Source organism: Ovis aries, chromosome 13, assembly GCF_016772045.2.
Source record: "Ovis aries strain OAR_USU_Benz2616 breed Rambouillet chromosome 13, ARS-UI_Ramb_v3.0, whole genome shotgun sequence".
NCBI classification, from domain to species: domain Eukaryota; kingdom Metazoa; phylum Chordata; class Mammalia; order Artiodactyla; family Bovidae; genus Ovis; species Ovis aries.
The window spans coordinates 47,618,020-47,640,378 of record NC_056066.1 but is presented as its reverse complement, the minus strand read 5'-3'; the positions used below and the strand labels follow the sequence as shown (position 1 = coordinate 47,640,378).

The window sequence follows — 22,359 nt, the reverse complement described above, 5'->3', positions numbered from 1 at the left end:
GGAGCATCTGCAAATACTAATCAAAGCACTCTGCAAATGAGAAGGCATCCACTGACAATCACAACATTAGAAATGAAGAGTTTATATGAGAACAGGATTAGATGATTTGCCTAACAATGTGTTCAACGTTAGTAGAAAATATATATATTAATAGCAAATGCTAGGAAGTAATTCTACAGATACTTCGGGTCAGGGTTAATAACTTCTCTGTAGGGGCTCTGTCCCAGTACAAATCACCTTTTTGCTCAGTACTGAGCAACATGAAGGGCAAGGCTTGGTCTACTCCTGAAAGGAATTCGGTAAAGAAGATATGGGAGTTCAGAAACACCCTGAGAGGCAGTACTGGTTCTAACAGCAGCAGCAGTAACGGCAGCAAGCCTTATTCAGTGTGATAAGCTCCAGGTGCCTCACTCAATTCTCAGGACAATAGGAAACAGGCAACCATTCTCATTCCACCAGTGAGGAAATTGAGGAAAGCAGAGCAACTTGTCCAAGGTCAGAAAGCCAGCAGGTATAAACTGCAAGTCAAAGACAAACTACTTCAACTCCCAAAATAAAAGAATGAAGAATACAGTCTTCTAAAGAGTCAGGGCAACATTTGAAAGCAGAGGGAAAGGATAAAAGTAAATAAACAGCAATAAGACAACTGGCTCCCATTTGGAATTGCCCCATACCTTTCACCAAAGTAAAGATTTCAAAGTAAACAAACAAGCAAACTATTCCTTAAAAACGCCAGGAGGGACTTCCCTGGCAGTCCAGTGGTTAAGACTCCAGGATTCCACTGCAGGGGGCATGGGTTCCATCCCTGATAGGGGAACTAAGAGCCTGCATGCCATGTGGCAGAGTCAATAAATATAATACCAGAAGTATCTAATTATATAATCTTGGGAGTAAGAATGAGTTTCTAAATATTATACCAAAGTAGAAGCACTGATTGATAAAACTGACTATGTAAGAACCTAAAATCTCTACACACCCACACAATGTATTTATCTGTAATTATCAGAATTCGGAGGAACAAACGGCCATCAATAGGGAGATAGTTAATGAACTTCCCTAGTGGTACAGAGGTTAAGAATCCCCCGTCAATGCAGGGGACATGAGTTCAATCCCTGATCTGGGAATATCCCACAAACTGTGGGGCAATTAAGCCCGCATGCCACAGCTACTGAAGCCCACTTGCCTAGAGCCCATGCAGACAGCACGAGACGCCACCGCAGTGAGAAGCCTGTGCGCCATGATGAAGCAGCCCCCACTCGCCACGGCTAGAGAAAGCGCTTGTGCAGCAACAAACACCCAGCAGAGCCAGAGAGAAATAAATCAGGAATCTTTAAAACTGGGAGACAGTTAGTATATTATAGGATATTTGCACTCCAAAACACTATGCAGACCTTAAAAGGACTGAGATAGTAACACTTAATAATGGCTGTGATAGAATGTGGTATTTCAAAAGACAAGTTGCAGGACAGTGTTTTTGTCAGAGATATTTTGGGTAAAAATTGTACATAAACAACTGCACTAAAATACATACATTCACACACGTAGATTTACCCATGCTGAGACACGTTTATGGGTACACTACCAAAAACCAAATACACACAACACTACCAGTTACCACTAGGACATAGGAAGGGGAAGGTGAGACTATAGAATGTCCCATTTCTACTTCCTTTTGGCCTGCAGTATTTTACTTTAAAAAAAAATATATATATATATATATTATTTGGGTCACTTTAGAGAAAACAAACTTTAATCAATATATACATTTAATAATCAACAAAGATATGCAGATGATAACACTCAAATGGCAGAAAGTAAAGAGGAACTAAACAGCCTCTTGATGAGGGTGAAAGAGGAGAGTGAAAAAGCTGGCTTGAAACTCAACATTCAAAAAACTAAGATCATGGCATTCAGTCCCATCACTTCATGGCAAATAGATGAGGAAAAAGTGGAAGAAGTGACAGATTTTATTTTCTTGGGCTCCAAATTCACTGCAGATGGTGACTGCAGTCATGAAATTAAAAGATACTTGCTCCTTGGATGGAAAGTTAGGACAAATCTAGACAGCATATTAAAAAAGCAGAGACAAAGCACTTATGCTTCAATTAAAAATAAATAAATTAAAAGAAAAAGCAGAGACATCACCTTGCAGACAAAGATCTGTCCAGTCAAAGCTATGGTTTTTCCAGTAGTCATGTACAGAGTTTGACAATACAGAAGGCTGAGCACTGAAGAATTGGTGCTTTCAAATTGTGGTGCTGGAGAAGACTCTTGAGAATCCCTTGGACTCCAAGGAGATCAAACCAATCAATCCTAAAGGAAATCAACCCTAAATATTCATTGAAAGGACTGATGCTGAAACTGAAACTCCAATACTTTGGCCACCTGCTGTGAAGAGCCAACTCATTGAAAAAGACCCTGATGCTGGCAAAGTTTGAAAGAAAAAGGAGAAGAGGGCAACAGAGGAGGAGACGGTTAGATAGCATCACTGATTCAATGGACATGAATTTGAGCAAACTCCAGGAAATGGTGGAGGATAGAGGAGCCTGGTGTCCATGGGGTCACAAAGAGTCAGACATGACTTAGCTATTGAACAACAACATTAAAATTAAAAGGCAAAACTGGAAAAAATAACTGCACTCCTGACGTATAAAGAACTTTCATAAATTAGTAAGAAAAGATGAAAATCCTAATAGAAAACAATTCATAGAAGAAAAAACATGTCCAAGAAAATGTAGAGAAATGCAAATTAAAACAAGAAATCCTCTATGGCCATACCACCCTGAACATGCCCATCTCATCTGATCTCGGAAGCTAAGTAGGGTTGGGCATGCCTAGTACTTGGATGGGAAAACAAGAAATTATTTTTTGCCTGTGAAAAAATTATCAAAGTATTTTAAAACTGTAATGTTAGTGTTGATATAAGTCTGGGAAAAAAGTGATTTTTTTGGCCCCAAAAGCACTGTAGATAAGTGGTATCAAACTGTACCCTTCTGCAACTTGTTTTTTCTGCTCACCATTAATGACCTGGACTTCTCTGGCAGCTCAGACAGTAAAGAATCTGCCTTCAATGCAGGAGACCCAGGTTCGATTCCTAGGTCGGGAAGACCCCCTGGAGAAGGGAACAGTTATCCCACTCCAGTACTCTTGCCTGGAGAATCCCCATGAACACACAAGCCTGGCGAGCTATAGGACAGAGCAATTAACACTTTCACTTTCAATGATTTATGTAAGTTGACAGTGTGTGTGTAATAATTACACAGGTAGCTCTCGTTCATTCATCTTAACTGCTATATCAGATGCAGTTATACATTTACCTTAATTTGTTTATCCATTCTCCTCTGGTAGACACTACTTTGTGTCCATTGTTTTTTCTTCTGTTTTAAGCAATGTCGCAATCAATGTTGCTGTAAATATATTGTGGAGTGCAGGTGCCGAGATTTCTCTATTGAGTGTTTACTGAGAAGAGTAAACTGAATAGGTGGGGAAAGACTATGAGTATCTTCACTTTGCTCTCCAAGGGCTCATAGAAACTGACCCTACCAACAGCTCTAAGAATTTTATTCCTCTGCATCTTCAGCTCTATTAGCAGACATTAACTTCAGTTTAGCAAATGAATGTAAAATGGTATCTAGTTTTTATTTTATTTTGTAATTTCTTGATTACTAGTGGGGCTGATTTATATGTTTGCTGGTCATTTGGGTTTTTTTCTTCTGTGAATTGCATCTTCTTATTTTTTTTTAAGAGATTTTTATCCCTTTTGTTCTAGAGAACAAACAAGCAATAAATACATATATATATATATATAATTTACTATGATACAGCAATTCTTCTTAAAGGAATATAACTTGAAGAAAAATTTAAGGGTAATTTAATTTAATATACAAGGGTTTAATAATTAAATTTCAAAAATAAATTAAATAATTTAATATACAAGGGTTTAATCAGAAGGATGTTGAACACAGCTCTTTATAATAGCAAAACATTAGAAACAGTGAAAATAATCAAGGATAGGGAACTGTTTATTTGTATCATGTTTTTAAAAGTTCTTCCAGAGAAATATAAGGCACAAGGAAAAGGTGATCTGACAAGCATTTTAAAAGAAAAAGGATCAGTGTTTCTTGAGATGTCCAAAGGTTTTTTCCTTTTTAAGTTTTACTGAGATAATTAAAGATTTAAATGCAGCGCTAAGAAATATATAGACAGATTTTGTGAACATTTACCCTCCTTCACCTACCGTATTTCAAGTGTAGTACACTGACATGGATAAATCTAACCATCTTATTCACGGTTCCCAGTTTTCCTTAAAGTCATTTATGTGTATCTACTCAATTCTATCACATGCATAATTTCACATATCCATTCACAGTCAAGATATAGAATACTTTCCTCACTACAAGGATCCCTTATGTTGCCCTCTATGCTGCTGCTGCTAAGTCGCTTCAGTTGTGTCTGACTCTGTGCGACCCCATAGACGGCAGCCCACCAGGCTCCTCCGTCCCTGGGATTCTCCAGGCAAGAATACTGGAGTGGGCTGCCATTTCCTTCTCCATGTTGCCCTCTATAACCAGGCCCATATCCCCCTGTCTACCCCAACGTCCATGTCATCCACTAATCTGCTCTCCAGTTTCTAAAACTAATATTTCAAAATATTATATACATGGAATACAGTATGGGAATTAGCTGTTTTTCCCACACAGCCTAACTCCCTGGCGATTTACCCAAGCTGCTGTGCATACGGCTAGCTCATTCCTCTTTACTGCAGAGCAGTGTTCCATGGTATGAATGCACCACACTTTTAACAATTCTCCTGTGGAAGGATATCTGAGTGGTTCAAGTTTTTAGCTATTATGAATAAACCTGCTATGAACATTCCTGTATGGGATGGGTTTTTGTACCAATCTAAGTTTTCATTTCTTTCAGAATTTTTTAAACGTCCAAGAATGCACATGTGGTAACTGCTAAAACATTTTCCAGAGTGGCTGAACCATTTTACATCCCCACCAGCAATGCACAAATGACCCAGTTTCTCTGTCTCCTCATCAGCATTTGGTACTGTCATTATTTTCTATCTTAGCATTCAGATAGGCATCATTATGGTTTTAATTTATATTTCCCTGTGGCAAATGATGTTGAACATATTTTTCACATCAGAGAAATGTCTCTTTTGTCCATTTTGTAATTGGGTTTTTTTTTTTCTGTTGAGTTTTGAGAGTTTTTTAATGTACTCTAGAGATAGTACTCCTTTGTCAGGTATTAAACTTGCAAATACTTTCTCCCTGTGTGTTTCTTATCTTTTCATCCCCTTCATATGGACTTTCACAGAGCAAAAGCTTTTAACTTCAATGAGGTTCAACTCATCAAAATTTTTGGCTATTGTATTTTCATTCTACCATTTATATTTGCTTATTTTTCTAATTGTTTGCTAAGATTTTCTATTTTTCATTTATTTCCAGAGAACTTGTAATTGATTGTCAAGCATTTTTATGTTGGTTAATTTAAAGCCCTTGTCATTTAATACCAAATCTGTGATTCATCTCACTGTTGGTGTGTCGTTGTGCCTTTTCAGCTCTTGGTATGTATGACAGGTGATTTGGGGTTGTATCCTGAACATTCTGTCTGTTATGTTTAAAGAATATTTTTTAGAGAAGCCTCCATTTCCTTCTTCGGGGGATCTTCCTGACCAAGGGATTGAACCCTGGTCTCCTGCATTGCAGGCAGATTCTTTACTGTCTGAGCCACCAGGGAAGCCCTAGGGAATCTTGGTCTGATTTCAAAATCCTTCATTTTAGCAGACAACCCTTTTCTTTAGGTTCAGCATGCAGGTTCTGGCCTGCTTTCTGTGGGCTGTGATCTGATTTTCAGATTCTGCATTTCATTTTGGTTTGTCTGGTGCTGCTGAGGACACTACAGGTGCCTGCCAGTATTGTCTGAGGGCCTGGCCTGGCCTACGGGTGTTCCTTGGCAGGGGGAGATCTCAAGCCCTGTGGCAGGCTTCCCAGGCAGGCTGCTTATGGAGGTAGGGTTCCCCTTTCCAGTGCCCCCTTCTTTACTGCTCTCCAGCTGCTCCAGTGAATGTGGGTGAAGGAGGGGAGTCTCAAGCCCATGAAGATAAAGAGACTTCCCAGGCTAGGTCACTTACAGTGCTAGCAGAACCCCTGTTTATGCCTCCTGGATGCCTAGGTCTGGCTTAGTAGGGGAGGGGCATCTTGCGCCCAGTGGAGTAGAGTGCTTGTCTTGGTTATTTACTGTTATGGGTCCCCTATAGATGACCCCTTGCTGGGAGCTGGGTTTTCCTGATACTTTTGGATGGACAATGAGTCAATTGTGGGGAGAGAAGATCCTATGTGACCCCTTCCTGTTGCTTGATGTAGGTCAGGGTGTACCCATCCTGGCACCTTCTCTATGCTGCTCCCTCAGTCTTAGGACCCCCAGACCAATTCATCCTCTTCTTACCACTGCAAATGCTCTCCATTGGTTGTCACTTGCATTTCCAGGGTTTATAATTATAGTTAGCAGAGAAAAGCAGGAAGAAATGGATCTACACTATTTTGTCAGATTACAGTTTTTAAATTTCTTACCCTTTATTGCTTCTATAATTTCATCAACAAGGTATACTTAAATCCTTTGATTTTATCATTTCAGAAAAAGACACAACTTTAACCTGGCAAATGTGCAAAACAAAACAAAAAATCAGATAGCGTTCTTTGTATTTGTATTCTACCCTGAGAATAATCAAGACATGTGAAAAGATGCACTAACTAGGCCTAATTAACAAGTTAGCTTCTTCTCAGACTTCAAATGAGTAAAATGATCTCTAACAACTTTGTTTCAAGGTGAAAAAAACTGCAAATAATGAATTACAAAAGCATGCAAATAACTGCAAAGAATGAATTACAAAGGTTTACAAAGGCTTGGAAGATCCCATGGACGAAGGAGCCTGGTGGGTTACAGTCCATGGTGTCGGGAGCAGTCGGACACGACTGAGCGACTTCACTTTCACTTTTTACTTTCATGCATTGGAGAAGGAAATGGCAACCCACTGCAGTGTTCTTGCCTGGAGAATCCCAGGGATGGGGAGGCCTGGCGGGCTGCCGTCTATGGGGTCGCACAGAGTCGGACATGACTGAAGCGACATAGCAGCAGCAGCAGCAACATATGGATACTGTGTGTGCATGCTAAGTTGCTCTGGTTGTGTCCAGCTCTTTGTGAGGCCACAGACTGTAGCCTGCCAGGCTTCTCTGAGGCAAGAATACTGGAGTGGGTGGGGTGCCCTCCTCCAGGGATCTTCCCGACCCAGGGATCAAACTCTGGTCTCTTTATGTCTACCTGCATTGACAGGTAGGTTATTTATATATGGTATATTTAAATTCTTTTCCTCTGCAAGGGTCAGAAACATAATAAAATAGCCACTAGAGGGCAGAAGACTCAAACTCTGCCCCACAGCAAGAGTTTGCTGGGCAAACTGCCAAACTCTAGAACCAGAGCGGCTGCTTAAACCTTACTGGCTAAAACACATGGGATACTACTTTAACCCATTCTTCACCAAACTCTACTTCCAAAATGGCATTGGCCATGGATAACTTCCTTGTCTTTGTATCTATATTGTGCATAACATGCCCTAATGTTTCCCAAAAAGTTCTTTGTAACTGGACATAACAATTACTGAATATATTGTAGAGAAACACAGCTAAACTTCTTTCCTTTTTTTGTTTTTAGAATTTAAATTTTCCACTTGTATTATTTTGTAAGCAGGAAAAAACTCACAATACTATAACATATACTTTCTCAAAAAACAAAAAAGAATGCAGTTTTCTTAAGAAAAGAGCTTTAAAAGGCAGTCATTAGGAATATCCTTAAAACTATAACCTCATGTACTACAACTAGATCTTTGCTGAAAAAATATGAAGGAAACAACTCTACTTGAAACATACTTCATGATGGGAAAATGTGGTGATAATTCTCTACTCTCAGTAGCATTACATCTCCTCACAGATGTTCTGTTTCCATGTGATTTTCTTACCAAAAAATAAAAGGAAAAAAGAAAAAGACTGGGGGCTTTAGAGAGAGACCAGTTTGGGCTAATCTGAATACTTTCTCTCTCTCTTTTTTTTTTTTTTTTACCATGCCTTGGGGCTTGCAGGGTCTTAGTTCTCTGACTAGGGATTGAACCCGAGCCCTCAGCAGTGAAAGCCCAGAATCCTAACCACTAGGACACCAGGGAACTTCTTGAACACTTTTCAAATCAGAGTTGGGCAAATCTGCAGGACTTACATGAGAATGCATGCTATTTAACATAGACTATTTCTTGTCCTACAGCACCCATAAGCTCAGTCCCAGCTTAAATTTGACAGTAAAGTTATAAACTGCTGGTCGAGGTACTGTGATACTTAATATCTATTTTAAAAACTTGTCAAATTTCACTTAATGTGTTGTTCACTTATTCAGCCAGCCTCCACTGAGGAGGCTCCACCTACTGTGTGCCAGTCACTGTGCTTTAGACCAAGCAGAGAGCTAAATCAGGAACCCAGAGCGGCAAGCATCAGAGTCCCAGGAATGAATTAAAGCACATTTATCCTTAACACTTATGTTCCAATAAGCTGTGTTCTTATAACTTTGAGCATATTAGCAAAACCCAGCTCTATCAAAATCTCCAAGGAGCTTATGGGTCAGGAAAGAAAGGGCACTCAGCAAAAAAAAAAATATATATATATATATATATATATATATATGATTTATAGCTTCAAAGGGCAAAGAGCCAAGAATACGAAGTGTTCCATAGCCAGATAAGAAAATTTTTCTGTTCAGACAGAGCTATCAAGAATTCCATCCATCCCAGCAAAGTTAAAAATTCCGGCTTTGTTTTCCTTCGATTTTAACATAAGAAGGTGGATCTATCCTTGTGTAAGAAATTTATTCAAAAAGGCAATGCTTTCTTTCTGACTGGTCTACAGATAGAGCTTCTTCAACAATGGAAAGATGAGAGACTGACAAGGGAACTCAGCGGCCAGTGGGCACAATGCTGGTCAACAAACCAGAGTCCCAGTGGCCTGAGAGAGTGCTGAGACTGCTGTGAAGATACTGCTGTGAAGCCTCTTAGCAGAAAGAGGCTCACACGGACTGTGCAAAAGATGTAACCGCAAATATTTAAGACAAAATTACTTAGTAGTTATTCACATCTTGATGTCGGCATTTCTTTAAAGCTCTACCTTAAAGTCAACATGACCCAGATTTGAGTCTCAGTTTAAAGGCAGAGGAACCAGAGATTAAATTGCCAGCACCGCTGGATCATCGAAAAAGCAAGAGAGTTCCAGAAAAACATCTACTTCTGCTTTATTGACTATCCCAAAGCCTTTGACTGTGTGGATCACAAGAAACTGGAAAATTCTGAAAGATGGGAATACCAGACCACCTGACCTGCCTCTTCAGAAATCTGTATGTAGGTCAGGAAGCAACAGTTAGAACTGGACATGGAACAACAGACTGTTTCCAAATAGGAAAAGGAGTACATCAAGGCTGTATATTGTCACCCTGCTTATTTAACTTCTATGCAGAGTACATCATGAGAAACGCTGGGCTGGATGAAGCATAAGCTGGAATCAAGATTGCCGGGAGAAATATCAATAACCTCAGATATGCAGATGACATCACCTTTACGGCAGAAAGTGAGGAAGAACTAAAGAACCTCTTGTTGAAAGTCAAAGAGGAGAGTGAAAAAGTTGGCTTAAAGCTCAACATTCAGAAAACTAAGATCATGGCATCCAGTCCCATCACTTCATGGCAAATAGATGAGGAAACAATGGAAAGAGTGGTGGACTTTATTTTGGGGGGCTCCAAAATCACTGCAGATGGTGATTGCAGCCATGAAATGCTGAGTGCCGAAGAACTGATGCTTTTGAACTGTGTTGGAGAAGACTCTGGGTCCCTTGGACTACAAGGAGATCCAACCAGTCCATCCTAAAGGAGATCAGTCCTGAGTGTTCATTGGAAAGACTGATGTTGAAGCTGAAACTCCAATACTTTGGCCACCTGATGCAAAGAGCTGACTCATCTGAAAAGACCCTGATACTGGGAAAGACTGAAGGCAGGAGAAGAGGATGACAGAGGATAAGATGGTCGAATGGCATCACCGACGCAATGGACATGAGTTTGAGTAAACTCTGGCAGTTGGTGATGGATAGGGAAGCCTGCCGTGCTGCAGTCCATGGGGTCACAAAGAGTCGGATACAACTGAGCAACTGAACTGAACTGAACTTTCCATATTTTGGGGGGTAACATATTAATATGTTACATACTGACCTTTCTATGACTCTGTTTTCTTATGGGTAACACAGAGATCATAACAGTTTCTATTTCTTGGGGTAGTTCTGAGAATCAGAAGGAACCAAGCATGTATAATGCATAGCACAGTGCCTAGAATGCAAGTGTAAATAAATGATAAACTATTGATCTTCCTGTCTCCTTTTAATTGTATACAGTCTTCTCTGTTCTACAAATACATGACGATGAATGCAACTAGTGATAGTGTATGTTCGTTTCCACTGAGTTGTTTCCTCAAACTGTAGGAAGACACAGCTGAGTGACAAGTCATGAATGAACATTCACCTGGAAAAGCCCCTGAAGAGAGCTATGCGTCAGACCATGGGGCCACTTATGTATGGCTGAACTGAAGATATAAATGCAGGATCAAGGCCTGTTTTTTATAACTGTAACTGCAGACAGAGTGCACATAAGTAAACAAATCTCTTCTCCCCTGCAAATGACCTTGACACTCAAAAGTAAAGATGTTGAGAGATGGCACAGATCATAAACAGCATTCTTGAGCCTTAAAAATAATTCTATTAATACTCAATTATCATTTCTACTGACTGTTTAGCATCTACAATTTAGCAAGTTAAAATACAAAACTATATCTTTTTATTTTAAAAAAAGAGAGATAGAAAAGTCAGTTGAAGTAGCTTCTATGAGGGTCACCAAGGAAATAGGAGTTGCCCAGTCACTATGTGACTTTGGGTGACTTTCTTCATTATCCTGGGGTTCAGTTCCCCTTACAGAAAACAAGACAACTAGGGGAGCTTGGTGGGTTTTTTCTTTCTTTATATATATTATTTGGCTCCACTGGGCCTTAGTAGTGGCATGCAGGATCTTCAGTCTTCATTGTGGCATGCAGGATCTTTAGATGCAGCATGTAAACTCTTAGTTGCAGCCTGTGGGATCTAATCCCCTGATCAAAACTGGGCCCCCGACATTGGGAGCTCGGAGTCTTAGCCACTGGACCACCGGGAAGTCCCAAGCTTTGTGATTTTCAAATCTTTTGTTGGTCCTGACATCTTTCTTCCAATGAATGATTATGTGGAAGCTGATACGGATGAGCAGAAGTGGAGAGTCCAGGGGCCCTATAAGCTCACTACTGTCTCCAGTCCTGACCTGTAGCTCTCAAAGGGCTGCCTGGAGCACAGTTTGGGTACTCTGGCTCATAAGCTGTACCACTCTCTAACTCTGTAGGGCTTAATCATGTACACTTATGGTTTATCCTTCACTCTCCGGGCCACGCAATTAGGATACACTGCTGCCTTCCAACAGGGGCAAGAAGTTCAAAACCCATTTAGAACTTGAAAATTAAGCATAGATGGCTGGATCTGCATAACTAAATCCAGGAAGTAGTAACAAATGCAGAGATGCATTGCCATGAAAAATACTCAAACTTTCCAAATAAAACCCATCAACTTGACATGTGATAGGAAGTTTCAGATTTTGCTCTATGACTTCTCAGAGAAAGGGTTCATCAGTCTCCTTCCTTCCCTTCCTGACTGTATCTTAGATCCAATTTAGAGGATGCTGAGCCATTAGCCGCTAGGTTGGGTCCTATCTAATGCAGCTATAGAGAAAATGTCTTTAACATTATATCCATGTCTGAAATATACCAACTCCTGTTTAAAATGATAATACCACATCCAGAATTCTATAATTACTATGTAAATTCTATTTTGAGATTTTAAATTTAAGAGCTTATAATTTCTTATGGAAATAAAATTTGTAAGAATTATAAATGGATTTTGCACACAGGAAAAAGATATCCTTATCTACTCTTAATAAATTCCTTGGATGAAATGCCTAACTACACAGGATATAAAATGGCCTTTGAAGACTGGGATGTTGACAGATTCCAAAAGAAGAATAAGAAGCATCAAACCACTATTTACTTTAAATTTACAGCCACTCGTTAGCAGGGCCTTTAATCATCAAAGACACTATGTTTAATATTCAACTTGCTGTATACACTCAACCAATTTCCCCAGCAACTGCTCTTGGAAGTTCAAGTTGAGTAAAGGACTGAAGTTTCCCACATCCACACTGCAACGTCAAAGCGACAAATGCAGGACGCCTTGCATTAGAACGCACTGTGGGCGCTCTCCAGGACAAAGGTTTGCGAGGGCCCTGATGACACAGGCCACATGAGCTACCCAGAGTTTATCAAGCTAGAGTGGTACACACAAGACTGTCTCCAGGAAGTCTTTGTGACCTTGAGTTTGAGAGGTTTCTCCAAGACTATTTGCCATTAGATTTGGGCTTCCATCCTGTTTACTGTATGCTTTATTTGAGCCCAGTAACAAAAGACAAAGGGAACATGTCTCTAAGAGGCAGGGAGCTCAAGTCCATCAGCTAACTGACAGGTTCAATTCATTAATCTCTGGAGTGGACTGGTGCTGACTAGGGACACAAGAGTACATGCAAGGAAAGTGTAGCTAAGGCACTAAGGCCTGACTTAGCATAGGAACAGGCCTGACAGGAATGGCAGACTTGTGTTAATGAGTAGTTAGACACCAGCAGGGGCCTGTAGTCAGCTGGTTTGTTCCTGCACAGCCTTGCCAGTTGTTAAAATACTGTAATACTGCTGAAGTGAAGTGAAGTGAAGTGAAGTTGCTCAGTCGTGTCCGACTCTTTGCGACCCCATGGACTGTAGCCTATCAGGCTCCTCCATCTGTGGGATTTTCCAGGCAAGAGTGCTGGAGTGGATTGCCATTTCCTTCTCCAGGGAATCTTCCCGATCCAGGAATCGAACCTGGGTCTCCCGCATTGCAGGTAGATGCTTTACCATCTGAGCCACCAGGGAAGCCCCAAGTGGTTGTTAAATATTTTGAACAAATATTGCAGACATCAGATTACACAGTCCTGAAAAGGAGGTACAGAAGCCTTGAGAGGAGCTGGCAGGAAAGTGGACCAGGACATCTCAAGGGGACTTAAATAGAGAGCATGAAGGAAGCAGTATTTCAGGAGGACCTTCTTGACATGTAGATCTTCTGCGTGATCGCCCCAGGAAGTGCAGAGGGAGGGCGTTTTGTAATCCTGTGCCTGGTGGAGGTGACAAGTTGCTGTTTGCTCCCGGCACTTCATAGGAAGTGGCTCATTGGTCACTTCGTGATAGATAATCTCTGTTTATTTAGACAGAGCCTGGCCTCACCTGCCTTAGATACCCAGATGGAACTGACTAATACTCTAATACTAATTTTCCTGACTAATACTTCTTGGAAATCTCAGTCCTTTGCCACCAGCCTCCTGCCCCAGGGCACAGGCAGTGAGATGGCAGCTGGAAGTAAAGAGATAAGGGCAGAGGACTATCCCTTCTGGTTCGCTCCAGCAGGAGCAGTGGGGGTACAAGTCACGGCCCAGGAATGAGGAAGAGTCTTGTGTGAGGTGAGGTGGGAGGAGGGAGAGCAGGGCCTCCTCCAGAACAGGCCCCAGCAAAGGCAGCTGCGCAGGGACACAGGGTCCTTACAGAAGCAGCCAAGCCAGAGCCAGACAAGCACAGCTCACAAGGACAGGGAGCGAGTCGCAGGGTGGGTGCGCCCGATGCAGGTGGCCCTGGTGACTGTAACTGGAAACCTTTGCCCGTTCACCAGTCCCTGGAAGAACAGTTTCCTAACAACACACAGAAATGAAATGCAAACCAAGAATGAAGTCAGCTTGGGAAGTGGATGTGCTGAGGAGCTGTGACAGGATGACCGCCATAAGGACGCTCACAGATACTGGCATGCAGACGGGCCAAGATTCTGACAAACTGTGGGTCCAGAGGTACTGGGCCAACACATGGACCGGAGTCTCCAGAGGGTTGTGGAACCACAACCAGCAAGAACATGCAGTGAAAGGAGGAAACGCCCTCCCTCTGCACTGCCTGGGGAGATCCCCCAGAAGCAATAGCGAATGCACAGCTCAGGTCAGAGCAGACCCCATCGGGCTGGGCACCTGAAGCAGCGGCTCCCCCAGGGGCTGGGGCTGTCCACCCCATGTTCGTGGCCTGGTAACAGCCAGACTACCAGTGACAACCTAAGTTTACTTTGTAGAAAATCTTCTCACAATAGGCAGCTCTGGAATGTTTACAACAAAATAACCAGCTTTCCATGTAAGCATCCCTCAGTGATGTTAGAATGAAGTCCTTCTGTGGGAGATAAACCTGAGCCCCAGTTATTTCCGTACAGCATAAACTATTAGATGCAAGCTGTTAAACAAACAGATGGTTGCCTCTCGTTGGACCGCAGTGTACTGTCCCCCCTTTTCTTGTAGGCAAGATTCCAGCTTCCATGACTTTCCTTGACTTCCAGAGAGCAGATGTGAACTTTCTCAAAGGAGGAACAGCCAAGAAACCACCTGAAGCAAGATTAAAGGGACCAGGGAAGCTCATCCAGGTTAGGAGACCTGAGACACTGCACACACCCTAATCTTGTCAGCAACCAAACACTAAAGTATTGTTATAAAAGAAGCTCAGTCATGTCCCACTCTTTGTGACCCCACTGTAGCCTACCAGGCTCCTCTATCCATGGGGTTTTCCAGGAAAGGGTACTGGAGTGGGTTGCCATTTCCTTCTCCAGGGAATCTTCCCAACTCAGGGATCGAACCGGGGTCTCCCGCATTGTAGGCAAATGCTACATTTACCATCTGAGCCACCAAGCTTTGTTATAAAATGAACTCGCTCAGTCATATCCGAATCTTTGCAACCCCATGGACTGTAGCCTATCAGGTTCCTCCATCCATGGGATTTTCCAGGCAAGAATACTGGAGTGGATTGCCATTTCCTTCTCCAGGAAATCTTCCCAACCCAGGGATTGAACCCAGGTCTCCGGCATTGTAGGCAGATACTTCACTGTTTGAGCCACCAGGGAAGCATAGTTTTTATGCTTTACCATCTCAGCCACCAAGCTTTGTTATAAAACTACACATCAAATCCTCTCAGATTGGGACTCATAGTTTTTGAGGCAGGAGCCTGCTGTGTCCCTCTTTGCCTAGCAAAGCAATAAAGCTTCACTTTTCTACTTAAACCAAAACAGTCTCTAAAGTTTGATTAGGCACTTGTGTACAGACAGGCTAAGTTATTGGCATCAACTTCACCTAATTCAGTGTTGCCTATGACTCCCAACACTCACACTGTCCTCCATAGTCAATCTTCCAAAGTCATCCATAATCAGCCTCAAGCAATGTGTGTGGGGGGAGGGGGGAGGGGAGTGGAGACATTTTATGTTATGATCAACTTCAGTACCAAATCCACAGGGCCTGTCTCATAATGAAATTATAATAATAACAGTTAGCATTTACTTATCCATTTTTTTAAAAAAAACTTTGTTTTTGAGGGTTTTCTTGTTAGTGTGTGCTGTTTTTTTTTTTTTTTTTTTTTTGAGGATTTTTATTTTCAAAACCCGCCATCCTGAAATTTATGTTCTAGTTGGGGGAGACAAATAAACAATAAAATACATAAGGTGCCCAATGGCACTATGGGCTATGGAAAAGAATAAAGCCATAAAGGGAAGAATAAAGAATAAAGGGAAGGATGTAATGAGGAAGCATTGGCAGGAGAGAGGCAAGGATGGACCTCTCTGAAGGGTGAGCTTGGAGGGCGGCAGCCCAGGCCGGTGTGGAGGTGGGTAGGGTGGTATAAGGTAAGGTCAGAGAGGCCAGGCCCAGGACCCAGGGGCATGGCTCCAGGTAAGTCTTGGTTGTTGTTGTTGTAGTGGTTTTAGTCACTAGACCCCATGGACTGTAGCCTGCCAGGCTCCTCCATCCATGGGATTCTCCAGGCAAGAATACTGGAGTGGGTTGCCATTCCCTTCTCCAGGGGATCTTCCCAACCCAGGGATCAAACCCAGGTCTCCTGCACTGCAGGCAGATGCTCAGAGAGTACTCTGAGCTACCAGGGAAGGAGGTCATGTCCAACTCTTTTGCAACCCCATGGACTGTCCCATTAATTGTAGCCACCAGGCTCCCTGGTGGCTTAGACGGTACAGCATCTGCCTACAGTGTGGGAGACCGGGTTCAATCCCTGGGTCGGGAAGATCCCCTGGAGAAGGAAATGGCAACCCACTCCAGTATCCTTGCCTGGAAAATCTCATGGACAGAGAAGCCTGGTGGGCTGCAGTCCACAGGGTTTCAAAGAGTTGCACATGACTGAGCGACTAACACTTACTTACTTAGGCTCCTCTGTCCATGATATTTCCCAGGCAAGAAAACTGGAGTGGGTTGCTGTTTCCTTCTCCAGGGGATCTTCCTGACCCAGGGACAGAACCCATGGGACAGAACCCATGTCTCACAGGGACTGTCTACCATTGAGTCACCTGGGAAGCCCAAGTCCTGTTAAGTTTGGATTAAGTTCTGAGTCAGATCAGAAGCTACCAAGGGACTAACATAATATGACTTACATTTTAAAAGGATCTTTTGGTGTGTTAAGAAGAAACTGTAGGAGGATAGATTACATGTAGGAAAAGCTAGTTAGGAGATTTAACAATAACCCAGAAGACAGATGGCAGTAGCAGGGACCGACGTGTAGCAGTGGAGATGACATAGTCTAGATCTACGCTGTGGCGAATTGACAGGATTTGCTGATGGACTGGATATGAGATTAAAGAGAAAGAAAAAAGTTGAGGATGACTCCTAGGATTCTGCCTAAGTGAGCAAAAGGATGGAAGGACTTTTTTGAGGTAAGAGAGTCTCAAAGAACAGGTACGTATATGTATACATACAGGGGTAAAGGAATCAGGAATTTGGTTTAGGGTATGTATTGTGGCTCAGCAGGTAAAGAATCCGCCTGCAATGCAGGAGACCTGGGTTCAATCCTAGGGTTGGGAAGATCCCATGGAGAAAGGAAAGCCTGGAGAATTCCATGGACTGTATAGTCCAAGGGGTCGCAAAGAGTTAGACACGACTGAGCAACTTTCACTTCATTTCATGTCAAATTTGGAAACTCTAATAGAAATCTAAGCGATGACTAAAGAGAAATTCTTTTACCCAAAGCTCTGTTGCCTCATCTCCAGTACTGCTTGTTTACAATTTCCCCCCATCTCCCTCCTGTTCATTTCTCCATTCCGAACATCTTAAACCACATCCTGCCTCTCTAGCCATGTTGAAACACCTGTTTGTTTGTTTTTTTTCTTTTTTTAAAGAATCATCGTGAGTGTGCTTATTGGTTGGTGACATTTAAGTACATAGTTAGTCTAAATGCCAAGTCAGAGATCCAAGCTGGAGAGAGAAATCTGGGACTCAGCAGAGCACTGAGGGCATTTAAGGCCCTGACACTGGATAAAATCACTCAGGAAGTGTGTGATGACAGAGTAAAGAGCTGACGACTCAGCCCCAGGCTCTCCAACACTAAAGGGCTGGAGAGGAAGGAATCAGGCTAAAGAGACTAAAAATAAATAGACAAGTAAGAAGATGCTGCTTCCCTGAAAGCCAAATGAAGAAAGAATTCAAGAAGGAAAAAAGTCAATGCTGCTGACAGATCAAGGAGGAGAAGGCTTAGGAACTTCCCTGGTGATGCAGTGACTAAGAATCCATACTCCCAACGCAAGTAGTATGGGTTTGATCCCTGGTCAGGGAACTAGATCCCACATGCTGCAACTAATGGTCCCATGTGCCAGCCACTAAGACCTGGTGCAGCCAAATAAATAAATATTTAAAGAAAAGAATAAGAAGAAGGCTTTTGATCTAACAATGACCTTGACAAGAGCTATTTCCATGGAGTGATGGAGCTAGAAGCCAGGGTGGAGGGTTTTAGGAGAAACAAGGAAAAGAGGAACTGGAAATAGCAAGTATAGATGACTCTCTTGAGGGTTTTTCTGTAGCAGAGAACAGAGGAATGAGACTATCAGTAGAGGGGGATTTGGGGTCTAGGGTGGGTATTTTGTGAAGATGGGAGCTATTAAAACATGTCTGTACAATCATGAGAATGACCAGTAGAGAAGAAACCCCTGATGCAGGAGATTACCAGAAGTGCCAACGCTGAGCAGACAGAAGGAGACAGGAAGAGAAGACTAGACAGGGACGGGTCTCCCACAGAAACAAGAGGGAAGAGGGAAGGAAGCTGATGGGTGTGGGGTGGGAGGGTGTGCTCATTCTCTTCTGAGAGCTTCTGTTTTCTTGATGAAATAGGAAACCAAGAGCAGCTGCAAGAAAGGTTGAAGGAGGTAATGGGGATTTGCAAAGAGAGGAGAAAATACTACACAGTGACCCAGGAGGGTGAACATGTTGGGGAAAAACTGTGTGATGGATGGGCAACAAGGAGGCTCCACTTGAGATGGGAGGCTGTGAATTCAAATGGAACTTGTCATGAAGATGTAGAGAAAAGGGAACACTTGTATGTTGTTGATAAGAATGTAAATTGGTGCAGCCACTAATGCGTGGAGTTTAGCCACTCCACACTAAAACAGTATGGAGTTTTCTTAAAAACCTAAAGCAACTGTCATATGACCGAAAAATTCCACTCCTGGGTATACATCTGAAAAAACCAAAATCAGTAATTCAAGAAGATATATGTATGCCAATATTCACAGCAGCACTACTTATAATTGCTAAGATATGGAAGCAACTTAAGAGTCCATCAACAGATGAATGAAAAAAGAAGATGGAGTATGTATATACCATGGAATACTACTCAGCCATAAACAAGGGCAAAATTTTGCCATTTGCAACAACATGCATGGACTTGGGGAGTATCAGGCTAAGTTAAATGTCAGACCACTGATACACATAGCATTTAAAAAACAAAACAAACTAGTAAGTATAACAAAAAAGAAACAGACACACAGATACAGAGAACAAACTAGTGGTTACTAGTGGGGAGAAGAAGAGGAGGAGGGGTAAGATGCAAAGAGGATTAAGTGGTACAAGTTATTATGCAAAAAATAAATACACTATAAGGATATACCATATAATGGGGAATATCACCAATATCTTATAACAGCTGTAAATGGAATATAACCTTTAAAAATTTTGAATCACTATGTTGTATACTTGTAACTTATATAATATTGAATGTCAACTATACTTCAAATTATAAAAAAAAAAAAAGGAGTCTTGTCACTGTGGTGGTGTGTTAAGAGGCCAGGAGCTAAATACATGAAGAGCTGGGTTTCCAAAGTCCACCATGTGCCAGGCATTATGCCTCATACACTTTGACTTTCCTTATGGCTGCCCCATGAGAAGGTAGGCATTACTATCTCCATTTTACAAATGAGGGAACCTACACAGAGAGGCCAAACGATGTACCCAAACCACAGAAAAAAGCAGAACCAGAATTCAAACCAGGCAGTCTAATGCAGCACCACCACCACCCATGCTATGCAAAACAGCTGTCTCAGATTGGAGTAGTCGTTTCCATTTTCAGACCTTTATAACGGCTTCCAAAATAACCTTTTTTGCATGAAATGTCTAGATTTTAAATCCAATATAAACCTTTCAATGGTCACCTCAATTCAAAGCAGTTAACAGTTGTTCTCTTTGGGATGACAAGTAATGCAGAAGCAGCAGGATGGGAGGGAAAGAGGAAAGGTTAAATGAACTACAATTCTGAGCCTAGAAGAAAAAGGATAAGAAATAAGTTAGTCCTTGCTTAGAACTAAAGGAGGCTGACTGATCCCAATTACTATGTCCTAAAAATCAGAATAGATCTTCAATAAATGGTGTTGGGAAAACTGGACAGTTACATGTAAAAGAATGAAATTAGAACACTTCCTAACACCATACACAAAGATAAACTCACGATGGATTAAAGACCTAAATGTAAGACCAGAAACTATAAAACTCTTAGAGGAAAACACAGGCAGAACACCCAATGACATAAATCAAAGCAAGATCCTGTATGACCCACATCCTAGAGTAACAGAAATAAAAACACAAGTAAACAAGTGGGACCTGATTAAACTTAAAAACTTTTGCACAGCCAAAGAAACTACAAGCAAGGTGAAAAGACAAGCCTCAGAATGGGAGAAAATAACAGCAAATGAAACAACTGACAAAGGATTAATTTCCAAAATATACAAGCAGCTCATACAACTCAATACCAGAAAAACAAGCAACCCAATCAAAAAGTGGGGAAAAGACCTAAACAGACATTTCTCCAAAGAAGACATACAGATGGCTAACAAACACATGAAAAGATGCTCAACATCACTCACTATTAGAGAAGTGCAAATCACAACTACAGTGAGATATCACCTCACACCGGTCAGAATGGCCCTCAACAAAAAGCCTACAAACAACAAATGCTGGAGAAGGTGTGGAGAAAAGGGAACGTTCTTGCACTGTTGATGGGAATGTAAACTTATACAGCCACTATGGAAGACGTATGGAGATTCCTTAAAAAACTAGGAATAAAACCACCATAGGACCCAGCAATCCCACTCCTAGGCGTATACCCTGGGGAAACCAAAACTGAAAGACACATGTATCCCATTGTTCACTGCAGCACTATTTACAATAGCTATAACATGGAAGCAACTGAGATGTCCATCAACAAATGAATGGATAAAGAGGTTGTGGTACATATACACAATGGAATATTACTCAGCCATAAAAAGGAATGCATTTGAGTCAATTCTAATGAGGTGGATAAACCTAGAACCTATTATACAGAGTGAAGTGAGTCAGAAAGATAAAGATAAATACCATATTCTAACACATATACACGGAATCTAGAAAAATGGTACTGAAGAATTTATTTACAGGGCAACAATGGAGAAACAGACAGAAAATAGACAAATGGACATGCGGAGAGGGGAGGAGAGGATGAGATGAATGGAAAGAGGAACATGGAAAGTTACATTACCATATGTAAAACAGATAGCCAACAGGAATTTGCTGTATGGCTCAGGAAACTCAAACAGGGGCTCTGTATCAACCTAGAGGGGTGGGATAGGGAGCGAGCTTCAAAAGGGAGAGGATATATGTATACCTATGGCTGATTCACGTTGAGGTTTGACAGAAAACTGCAAAATTCTGTAAAGCAATTATCCTTCAATAAAAAATAAATTAATTTTAAAAAATCAGAACAGAACCATAAAGGAGTTTAAAAGTATTTTTTTCCCCCACAGAATTCTTAAAGACAATGACAGGCACACATCTTACTTGCTGGCAATGCGGATGATGTTGCCAGATGATGAACTCATCATCTTTACGGCCAACATTTTCTTAGTGCCTGAGTGCTCTTTAAAAATACATATTTGGAAATAAATACAATTTTCCACATTAGAAAAAAATACTATTTGGGTTCCTTAAAATTAAAAACAACAGTAATAATAGCACCAGAATAACAGCAACTATCTATGTATGGCAAACACTATGATGGGTCCCTTATTCTGTTTCCTGAGTTAAACCTACTCCACGAGGCAAGCATTCTGCTTCCCATTCTGTAGACAATTCTAGAGCTCAGAGGGGTTAAGAAATATGACCCAAGTCACATAACCAGTAAGTGGCAGAACTCTGAATCTGCGAACATCTGGGCCTGGATTAGGCAATAAACAGGGAGGAGACAGGCTTACAACCAGAAATAGTCACTAACTAGGTCAAAGAACTGTCACTAAACTTAAATAATAGACTTTTAAGCAATTCAGTCAGGGAAACTTACAAAAGGGTTGTTGCCTAAATTCAGAGTATGCTTCATAAGAGGAACACTAAAGTCTCCATGACACACAACAAGCCCATATGGCTATTTTCTGAAGTGTTTTTCTATTTATTTATTTTAATTGGAGGCCAATTACTTTACAATATTGTCATTGTTTTTGCCATACATTGACATGAATCACCCATGGGTGTACATGTGTTCCCCATCTTGAACACCCCTCCCACTTCCCTCTTTCTGAAATTTTAAAAGAACAAAACAAAACAAAAAAACAATTCCACTCTCTCCCTATTGAACCAAGTGTTCCCTGCCTCTAAATGTATTTGGAGGGAGATCAGAAAGAGACTCAGACAAAAGGGCCTCCAGGAAACCACTCCTTGCCCTGGTTTCACCAGGGAGGCTGTCCTTTGAAGTCTCTCCCAACAGTTTCACTTAGATGTTTTTCTCTCCAAAACGAGGAATGATTCCTCAGAGATCCACCA

General features: G+C 41.5%; 1 protein-coding gene across 5 annotated transcripts in view; it reads right to left on the bottom strand.

Annotated features, from left to right (window-relative positions):
* SHLD1 (shieldin complex subunit 1) overlaps positions 1-22,359 on the bottom strand; it is a 113,289-nt gene that overhangs the window by 78,187 nt on the left and 12,743 nt on the right. The window contains exon 3 of one of the 5 annotated variants that reach the window (XM_042229742.2): positions 1-22,359. This exon is cut by the window's left edge and continues 9,396 nt beyond it. The exons of the other annotated variants lie outside the window; for them this stretch is intronic. Within the exon in view, the coding sequence (XP_042085676.1) occupies positions 22,346-22,359 (14 nt within the window). The 3' untranslated portion in view covers positions 1-22,345. 5 annotated transcript variants of the gene reach the window in all.